The sequence below is a fragment of the Nestor notabilis genome, unplaced genomic scaffold, assembly GCF_000696875.1.
Source record: "Nestor notabilis isolate BGI_N333 unplaced genomic scaffold, ASM69687v1 scaffold24286, whole genome shotgun sequence".
NCBI classification, from domain to species: Eukaryota; Metazoa; Chordata; class Aves; order Psittaciformes; family Psittacidae; genus Nestor; species Nestor notabilis.
Window position 1 is genome coordinate 1 of NW_009933752.1, and position 9,788 is coordinate 9,788.

Genomic DNA, 9,788 nt, shown 5'->3' on the forward strand with positions numbered 1-9,788 from the left:
GAAGTTAAAGGGGATTGGAGAGCATGCAGGTAATAGGAAAAGGAATTTACTACCTTGAATCAGGGAAAGGAGCACATTTGCAAACATGGATGGTTGTAGTATTCAAGAACAGAACCAGTAAAAGGAAAATGCAAATAGAAAATAAAGTATTAGTAGTTTGCGCCTTTATATATTTAGGTGTAATATCTCCCTCATTGTTACTCACGCTTACAAGAAACTCCTTTGTATTTAGAGTTATGGAATGGTTTGGGTTGGAAGGGACCTTAAAGCTCCTCCCGCTCCAACCCCTGCCCCGGGCAGGGACACCTTCCACTAGAGCAGGTTGCTCCAAGCCCCTGTGTCCAGCCTGGCCTTGAACACTGCCAGGGATGGGGCAGCCACAGCTTCTCTGGGCACCCTGTGCCAGCGCCTCAGCACCCTCACAGGGAAGAGCTTCTGCCTTATCTCCAACCTGAACTTCCCCTGTTTCAGTCTGAACCCATCACCCCTTGTCCTATCACTCCAGTCCCTGATGAAGGTCCCTCTCCAGCATCCTTGTAGCCCCCTTCAGACCCTGGAAGCTGCTCTGAGGTCTCCAGCAGCTTCTCTTCTCCAGGCTGAACAGCCCCAATGTTCTCAGCCTTTCGATCCATTTGCAGTTGATTTAACATGACTCAGCTCATCAGCAGGGGGATTTCTTGGTTATTACTTTAATACCAGGGAAGATTAGAACTAGTTTGAATTCCCTGACCTCTGGGGTTGGCTCATGATCCATTTCTCAGAAACCCTTGCACTTTCTCCTCTCAGAGATTCTTCACTCTGTGAGGCCTGAGCTGGTTACACTATGGCCCTCGTGTACTCCTCTTCTGAGATCCTCTTCAGCCTTCATCTGGAGCCTGGTGGATATATATATATGAAGCTGAAAAGTGCTCTGACCATGGCTATGTCTGTATCTTCTGGGGCAAAGCTGATGTGTAGAGTTTTTCAGGTCTCTTTTTGCTCAAGCAGGAGAAAATGCACCACTAACACACAGGCTTTTCTCTCCTCCCCAGTTGCTTGTACTTTCAGCTGCACAATGAAGTTCACTGTTCGAGACTGTGACCCAAACACAGGTGTGCCAGAAGAGGATGGCTATGATGATGAATATGTGGTAAGTTAAGAACTTGTTCTAGTTTCATAACTAAATGTGGCCATTGGGCTGACAGTTTCCTTTCAGATCTAAATCCAATAGGAGAGAGCAGCAAACCTGCCTGAAACACCAAAATACTGTAGCTCATAACTTTATGTCCATCCCCAAAACCTTCCTCCTTTAGTACCCTACGGAGATAGGATTTGTTGGGGCAAAAAGGAAGGAAGGAATAACTTCCATTGTCTGTTTTCAGACCTCCAGCCCAAGCATTTGCACTTCTGTTTATTGTGTTCACATTGTCAATCATGGAAATACAAGTCAGATCTCGGGGATCTAACTTGGTTTTGGGGCTTGGAGGAAGTAAAGGCTCCTTCTGGATTCTGAGAGTCTCTCCTGAGCTGCCCAGTGAAGGCTATAATGGGCTTTGACTTACAAAGTGATTGCCCCATGTTCTGCTCTCTTTTAGTCTCACACAGGTTTGAGTAAATGTGTTCAAGCTTTACAGATGACCACCATAAATACTGTTCTTTCCTCTCTGCTTTTATATGCTGTTACTATGTGCTTCTGCAGTTAAAGCCAGGCATGCCAGAGTTCTCGTGGCAAAATGCTGCTGCCTCTCTTTGTCTTTCCCTTTCTAAGATGAGGATCATTTCTACAACTCCTTATGTTCCATAACTTTAAAATCTCCTTTGCCTTTCTGTCAGTTGGAAGATCTGGAGGTGACCATGTCTGATCATATTCAGAAGGTTTTAAAGCCAAACTTTGCAGCCGCATGGGAAGAAGTGGGAGAAGACTTTGAGAAAGAAGAAACCTTTGCGCTTAGTTCCATTAAAACCCTTGATGGTGAGATGATCTCTCCTTGTTTATTGGTGACCCACACTGTAATCCTGGTACATCTGCCATGCTGGGGATATTTGGTGCCTTCCAATGTGAAGTCATGTCCCAGCAGCAAGGTTTTGTGTTGCGATGTTGGGATTCTAGTGAGTGGAAGTTTGGCAGTGCTGTCTTGAGGCTGGGTGGAGGAAGGGGTGGCTTCCTGGGCTGTGGGGCCATGGCAAGGTAGGAGTGTTGATGGGGCTGCAGTCACGATGCTGGATGGAAATGGTGAAACCACGTGGGTGCTTAGAGGAAAAGGAAGCTTGGCACTAACCTGGGGGGAACTTTCTTCTTCAATCTCTGCATGCAGAAGCTGTCAATAACATCATCAAGTTCTTGGGCATGCAGCCCTGTGAGAGGTCAGATAAAGTGCCAGAGAACAAGAACTCTCACACGCTCTACTTAGCTGGTAAGTACTCACAGTACAGAACTCCATGGTTCTGTGTCCCACAGGGTTTCAGTAAAGGAAGGGAAATGGGTTGGGAGATTCTGCTCTTACTTTGAGAGGTTTTTCCTGTGTTGATCAGAATGGAGGTATTCTACCTTCTTACAGAATCAGAGTCATTTAGGTAGGAAAAGACCCTTAAGGTCATCGAGTCCAACTGTTAACCCAGCCCTGCCAAGGCCACCACTAACCCCTGGCACTAAGTGCCACAACTACACATCTTCTTAACCCCTCCAGGGACGGTGACTCCAGCCCTGCCCTGGGCAGCCTGTTCCAGTGCCTGAGCACCCTCTGGGCAAGGAATTGTTCCTCAGCTCCAGCTAAACCTGCCCTGGGGCAGCTTGAGGCCGGTTTCTTCTTGTGCCATCCCTTGTTTCTTGGGAGCAGAGACCAGCCCCCTCCTGGCTCCAGGACTATTTCTCCCTTAAGGGCAGGAGCACTGAGTCAATGTACTGTGCTTTACTGTGTGCGTGGCCTTTTCAAACCAGAAGTGAGCTTCAGCTACCCACTTTCTGGTTTCTATCCATTCAAACCATCCCAGCCCTCCACCAATACCTGTTGCTGACTCTTTAATTACAGCATTATCTGTTACCTTCAGTTTTGGCTTCAAGAGCTTAGAGAAGTTGGGGGTTTTGGTATTTGTTTGTCATTTCCCCCCTCTCTGGAACTGGCCATAGATTGAATCTGTCTGTTGATGGCTCCTGGGTTAGGACTAGATCACTGAGCCTCTCTTAAAGTGATGTCTTACAAGAAAATCTCCTCAAGTAACCTCCTAAAGCCTCTCTCAAATGTTGCTTTGTGCCCCCAGGTGTCTACAGAGGTGGCTGTGATGTGCTGGTGAGGTCCAGGCTCGCACTTGGAGACGGTGTGACCATGCAGGTGACTGTTAGGAGCAAGGAAGAAACGCCTGTAGATGTCATCCTGGCTTCTGTAGGCTGAGTGTTACAGCACAGCTGTGGTGGAAACCCCCTTTGCAAGCACTGGTTGGGTATTTCCCAGCTATCAAGCAGCCTGTCTGACCTCCTGCATGTAGTTTTTACTCCTCAATTTGGTATATTTTGTATGTTACAGTAGTGGCAATAGGTGGCTGGAACTGAGCCTTTCCCATGTCCCTTCCCTTGTTGTCACTTAAACATTCCCATCTAACTTACTGCATCTCTGGCCACTTGTGGTAGAGCAGGGAAGAGAAAACAGGCAGGTGGGAAGAAAAATGGAATCAGACTTTTGTCAAAATTGATTTTTATTAACAGAAAATAAACCCTGGTCCAAATGGTGGAATTCATCTGAATTGCTGTTAATAAAATAGACATTTCTTGTTCTAGTTCTGGCTGTTTCAGTACAGAAAAAGTAGCCCATGATGGCTGTTTACTCAGAAAAAGACCCTTATTCCTAAAGGGACACTATGAAACTTCAAACATAAGCAGTTAAAAACCACACAACCTGCAAGTTTATGGTACCCTGATGCTCATCTCCTCTGTTCCACATGGAAAAATCAATGTAGAGAGAGAGATTAACCTTCACCTCCCAAAGCATATTCAGTGCTGAGCCTTTTGTTAATAATCCCAAACACTGCTGTGTGAAACATCCCATATCAAAAGTTGGGAAGAGACAGGGAAGGAGGGAGCTCGTGGTCACTTCCTTATGAGGGAAGTTCTGCATCTCTCTGCTGGTCTGGTGTTTCTTTAGTTACCAAGTCAGGGTGAGGAAGGAAAGAAGGAATACTATTTTAATAGCTATTTAAATACCTGCCCCCATCCCTGTGGCTCCACTACCTATTGCTCACAAGAACACTTTGGCTTTTGGTAGCCCAGATACTGAAAGAGGTGTGAGCCTGCCCTGGTGGAGCTATAACCAGGCTTCAGCAAAGCTCCTGAGGTAGTCCCAGGGGTGCAGCATCACTGAGCAGCTCTGCTTGTTCAACTGAAGAGCAGAGAAACAGAGGAAATAAATAGTAAACACTTGAGGTTTAGAGCTTGCCTTTGGGTCACTGGCCATTAAAAAGAGATTACTGAAGATAATTACTGTCTCTAAATGCTCCTTTATGGATGCAGAGCATCACTGCCTGGACTGGGGGATTACGGATCCAGCTCTGCTGCTGTATTTAGTGCAGGCAAACTCTGCTTCAGATTCTTCAGGCCTGACAAGCTGGTCAAGTATTACAACACTTAGTACACGGATGGAATTTCAACTGCATCCATGCACCTAAAAACCAGACCAGTGTCCATGGGGGGAATGAGAGCATCAAGCCTTGGCTGCAAGTGGTCCTGTCTACCTCTGTCGTGCAGCAGGGCCACACAGTGAAGGCAAGTAAGGACTCTTGGACTGACATATGTGCTCCTGCTATCCTTTGAGCTCATCTTTTATCCCAGGCTCATCTTTTCTGGAGCTCCAAGGATTTAACTGCATAAAATCAGCAGTTTGGCAGCCAAAGATCAGGGAGTTAGTGCAAAGTGTTGGATCTGGAGATAAAATGAAGGGTTTTTCCTGCTCCCAAAGCCTGTCATGTAAACACAGAGCAAGAACTGAGCTGCAGCAGCTCAAAAGGAGTTGATGAAGTTGAGATAAGCATTCAGGAAGCCTGTTGGATCCTCCAGCTGTGGATAGTGGCTGATGTGGTCGTCCAGCACAGACACTGTGGACATGGGAAGCACCTTCCTGTTGGGAGAATGCAGCAAGGTACCACCACTGAAGTAGGACATTACCCACTCACAGCTGTACTCTGCCTGACACATGGTTTTGGGACAGAAAAGCCTGTAGCAGGTACAGTCAGCCTTCCTTCCAAGTGTTGGATTTACTCCAGGGTAGTCTGGAGGAGAAGACTACCTCAAGTCAGTACATCTTACCTCTGTCTGCTGTGGGTTTAAAATGCATCATTACTTTGACTGAGAATTGTGACTTTGATGCCTAAAAACCCACCTCTGTGAAAAGGGAATCAGAAGGAGAAGTCCCAAGACCAAATCCTCCCTCAGCATGAACCTGCAGTTGTACATTCCCACTTCATGGTGGGCATTGTCTTACTTGTAAAGCTGAAGGAACTCTGGGTGTGGATTCACAGGGTCCAGGGGCCCATAGATGAGATGCACTGCAAGAGAGAAGCACAGACAGAGCTTTCGTACCCAAGGACACCCCTAAACTAAGCCAAGGAGACTTGCACACATCCCAAGCACTAAACCAAACCAGATTCCTACTCACATGGGACAGAGGTGGACATCAAAGCCCCAACCCAACGTTCTCTGTGCTTCTTTCTCTGGTTTATGTACTGCAAAATACTGAAGAGAAACCTGTTGTTACTCAGCAGAAGGTGCCCTGAGGAGCTGCAGTGTTGCTCCCAGGGCAATGTGTGATTGTGCAATGAGACCGAGGTGGAATCTGCATCTCTACAGGTCACCTCCTTGGGGCAGCAGCAGCCCAGAACCACTCTGCTGGTCATCCCCAGCTTAGTGACTTGCTTAAGGTGGTTTCTATGAGTGCAGAGTCAGAGTCCTGCTGGAGAATAACCCACGTTCATTTAGGAAGGGAGGAACAGCTTGAGGAGTTCAAGGCCAGGTTGGACACAGGGGCTTGGAGCAACCTGCTCTAGTGGAAGGTGTCCCTGCCCGGGGCAGGGGTTGAAGCTGGAGGAGCTTTAAGGTCCCTTCCAACCCAAACCAGGCTGGGGTTCTGTGAAATTGAAGCCCCTCATTTCCAAAGTACAACATGGGATTTTTTTGCGTCTCCAGTGTTGTTGTTCTCCCACCATGCTCAGATCCTCCTGACTCCAAACTTATTTACCTGCCTTGCATCACCCCAGCAGGAGCCCCTGCTGCTACATCACACCCCAGTGCTCTTTTGGGGTGCAGGGATGACCCCAGACCCCAACAGAGGCAGCTGGAAGCTCTGGGGAGCCAGTATCCAGGGATTTGGCTGAGCTCTGGTTAACTTCCAAGCCATTCCATGGCTCTGCCTGCAAGCAGCAGGATGCCATGGGCATAATCCAAAGGTCATGCAGCGAGCAATGGAGATGTACCTGTCAGCAACGAGATTCCCGTCGTTGGTCCGCACCGCTGTCCACATATCCCAGTACTCTGCCTGGGAAGGCTGCGTGTAGGGCCCAAAGACTGCCCCAAGCCTGGACAAGGAGGAGTTCAGAGCAGCACAGCAGCAGCAGTGTTAGTATGTGGCTCACAAAGTAGCCCTAAAAACCTGAGTACATCCAGCTTCCAGTGGGAAGAACAGGGGGGTAAGCACAGCAATGCAAGTGGACCCCCAAAGGCACCCAGTGTTGGACTTTGCAGCCAGTTAAAGGGCTTTTTTGGGGAAGAAAAGGGGGTTTGCAACACCTGATAAAAATATACAGGTGACTGGGCACTGTACGGGGTGTGATTTGGGGGTTCACTGCCTCTGGAACAGGCACAGGTCCAACACTCGTGGGAGAGCAGGATTTCAGTGCACAGTGAAATGTGTGTCATTAATAGGTGCCAACCCAGGGAGGGAACGGCCCAGAGGATCAAGGTCACCCAAATCCAGGGGCAAGTCCCTCCCAGGCCAGCACTTGGGAATCTGCTCATGTGCCAGACACCCACTACTCCAATTCCTGTGTTGCCCCCTCCCCACGTGGCTCATATCCCCTGTATGGGCTGTGACCAACTCACCCTCTGGAGAAGATGAAGAAGTTCATCAGGCGCGTGATGATGGGGGACAGCAACCCCCCATCCTTGAGGACCTTGGGCAGAAGGGCAAAAGGAGAAGCACTGTTCAGTATCACAGGCATGGGTAAATCCTGCTTCCTTAGAGGGCTTTTCCCCCAGCTCCGTGTAGGCTGAGAGAGCTGGGCTGGGGCAGCTGGAGAAGAGAAGGCTCCTCAAGGGGACACCTTAGAGCAGCTCCAGTGCCTAAAGGGGCTCCAGGAAACCTGGAGAGGGGCTTTGGACAAGGGATGGAGGGACAGGACAAGGGCAATGGCTTGAACCTGCCCGAGGGGAGATTGAGATGAGCTCTTGGGCAGAAGCTCTTCCCTGTGAGGGTAAAGCAGCAGCATCTGAGCCAGGTAATGCCCCAAACTCACAGCGCCCAACTTGTGGTGAGGGGCAGCAGCTCACCTTCTGCATGAACCGGGGGTAGTGAGTTTCGGGGAAGATCCCTGCAAGATGTCAAAGAACAGAGTTGTGATGCTCCAAGTGTCTTGCTCTGCATCTCCCAGTCCCTCCTCTTCATGGTACCATGAAAGATGGCAAAGGCAACCCATGGACTGATGGTCCCAGTTAATTACAGCACCTTAACTGCAATCCAGTTGGAGTTGACCAACCTGCTCTAGGGGAAGGTGTCCTGCTCATTGCAGGGGGGTTGGACTAGATGAGCTCTGGAGGTCCCTTCCAACCCAAACCATTCTGTGATGCTTTCCCTCAGGTGATGGAGATGGGAAATCCATCTTGTCTCATGGATCCCAGCCCCCCCCAGCCCACCCCTCGCACCACGCTGGGCAAACCTTACCTCCGTTGGACAAGCAGAGGCTGTTGATCAAGATGCTCCCAGTTTTATTGTGCTCATACCTGGGGACGGAAGAGAAGGTGGTGAAACACAACCAGACCTCTTCAGGCTCCAAGGAGTGAGTGACAGCTTCAAGCAGGTTGAATCTTGGGGCTACAAGATTAGGGGCTACAAGCCCCTAAAGGGGCTCCAGGAAACCTGGAGAGGGTCTTTGGACAAGGGCCTGTAGGGACAGGACAAGGGGAATGGCTTGAACCTGCCAGAGGGGAGAGTTTCAGATCATCTCTGCTGCCCCTGGCTTGGTTAGAAGGAGCTTAGGAGGGAAGTTACACATCCTAGAAGCTGGGATTTGATGGATGGGAGCTTCATATCTTCCCACCACGGATGTGCTCCAGGACCTCTCAGCCTTCGTTACAGAAGAGAAAAGGGGGTTCTGCACCACATCCTTCCACTTATCTGCTGGAAATCATCTTGATGGGGATCCCAAAGAGCATCAGTGGAAGCAGTGACCTGTGCAGCAGCTCCTGTGCAACCGTATCCCCATAGTCATGGGACAGGAGATTGATCCTGTGGTGGCGGAGGCCGAGGTGCCGCACCAGCCCCTCGACGATGCTGGCCTGCTCGAAGATGGAGTAGTGGTGGGGCCTCTGTGGAGCAAAGGGGGAGAGGAGCCACAGTGAGAGCCTGACCCACCATGAGCCCCAAACCTAGAACAAACACCCAAATGGAGGAATATGGGGTGGAAACCAGCAGTTTGTGACCCCAGACAGAGCAGTTGGGTGTCCTGAGCCAGCAGCAATGTCCACAAGATGATAGAACGCTGCCCATGCCCCAGAGGGGGGCAAGGTGTGTTTGGAGTCGCATCAAACCCAAGGCAAGATGGTGACAGAGCTGATCTCTGCCACAATCTTCCTTATCTTATCCACTATTATAATGTCTTATTCCCTTTCCAGATGTAAATCGGAGAAGAAACAGGGGTGCAAACACCAGTTCTCCAGTGGTGCTGGCACAGCAGAACCACCTCATGGTCAAAAGTAAGTGCAAAAATCCTCCTCCCAAGCTACTTACAGGCTTGTCACTGAACCCAAATCCTACGAAATCCAGAGCAATGACCCGGTGGAACCTCTGTGTCAGCCCTTCCCAGATCTGCAGAGAGGAGAAATGCATTAAAAACAGCAGAAAGAGGGGAAGACTGCGGTGATGCACAGCCATGGATGGCCAGCTCCCCTCTGCTGTCCCAGACAGCCTTCCAGCTCCAGGAAAACTGCAGGAGCTTGAAATATCCCAATAAACAGCAAGACCATCCCCAAAAATAAATAGTTGTGGGTCTTTTCCTCCCACTTTGGGCTGAACAATGGGAAAGGGCGACATGAAGAGAGCTTGGCTCCTGGGTAAGGTGTTGGAGAGGAACAAGGCTGATATCCTGGGGTGTGGTGGTACCTGCTCTGGAGCATCACCCACCCCAGGCTGATTCCTCATCCCCATGGAGGGGGAAGCCACAGGGTTTGCTGTCAGCATCCCCCCTGCCCTCACTGCCCTCACCTTGTACCAGTCGTAGCTGGAGGTCGGGAAGCCGTGCAGGAGCACGACGACGTCGGAGCTGCCAACGGCACCGCTGGAATCTGGAAGGGAACGGGGCACCTCAGCACCAGCCTTCCCCCCATTTCCTCCCCTGTAAGACAGACATTGCTGTTTGCCCCACTGGGACCCCAACCAGCATCATGGTGTCGTCTCTCCCACTGATCCCTCAGCACCAAGGCTGGGTTTGACTTGCACTGCAGCTTCCAGTACTTGCAGCACCGGGTGCAGTTCTGGGGTCCTCAGCATCAGAAGGACATGGAGCTGTTGGAGCAAGTCCAGAGGAGGCGCTGGCACAGGGTGCCCAGAGAAGCT

The 9,788-nt window shown here is 50.0% G+C and overlaps 2 protein-coding genes across 2 annotated transcripts in view; one reads left to right on the top strand and one right to left on the bottom strand.

Annotated features, from left to right (window-relative positions):
• Positions 1 to 1,034: 1,034 nt before the first annotated feature.
• On the top strand, positions 1,035 to 3,750 carry LOC104407691 (coatomer subunit gamma-2-like). Its single transcript, XM_010017032.1, has 4 exons — positions 1,035 to 1,129; positions 1,813 to 1,951; positions 2,295 to 2,393; positions 3,238 to 3,750. The coding sequence occupies exons 1-4, from the start codon at positions 1,055 to 1,057 to the stop codon at positions 3,366 to 3,368; spliced, it is 444 nt and encodes a 147-aa protein (XP_010015334.1). The 5' UTR covers positions 1,035 to 1,054; the 3' UTR covers positions 3,369 to 3,750.
• A 1,216-nt stretch (positions 3,751 to 4,966) lies between these two features.
• MEST overlaps positions 4,967 to 9,788 on the bottom strand; it is a gene marked incomplete at its 5' end in the record, with an annotated part of 5,891 nt that continues 1,069 nt past the window's right edge. The window contains 10 exons of the mRNA XM_010017033.1: positions 4,967 to 5,084; positions 5,448 to 5,511; positions 5,622 to 5,698; positions 6,436 to 6,537; positions 7,061 to 7,131; positions 7,508 to 7,548; positions 7,899 to 7,957; positions 8,406 to 8,542; positions 8,964 to 9,041; positions 9,438 to 9,517. Of these exons, the coding sequence (XP_010015335.1) occupies positions 4,967 to 5,084; positions 5,448 to 5,511; positions 5,622 to 5,698; positions 6,436 to 6,537; positions 7,061 to 7,131; positions 7,508 to 7,548; positions 7,899 to 7,957; positions 8,406 to 8,542; positions 8,964 to 9,041; positions 9,438 to 9,517 (827 nt within the window). The remainder of the gene's footprint in view (positions 5,085 to 5,447; positions 5,512 to 5,621; positions 5,699 to 6,435; positions 6,538 to 7,060; positions 7,132 to 7,507; positions 7,549 to 7,898; positions 7,958 to 8,405; positions 8,543 to 8,963; positions 9,042 to 9,437; positions 9,518 to 9,788) is intronic.

Coding starts and splice junctions, on each gene's coding strand:
- LOC104407691 (XM_010017032.1), top strand. CDS start 1,055: ATGAAGTTCACTGTTCGAGACTGTGACCCAAACACAGGTGTGCCAGAA. Junction 1,130..1,812: donor GCTATGATGATGAATATGTG/GTAAGTTAAGAA, acceptor CCTTTCTGTCAG/TTGGAAGATCTGGAGGTGAC. Junction 2,394..3,237: donor TCACACGCTCTACTTAGCTG/GTAAGTACTCAC, acceptor TTGTGCCCCCAG/GTGTCTACAGAGGTGGCTGT.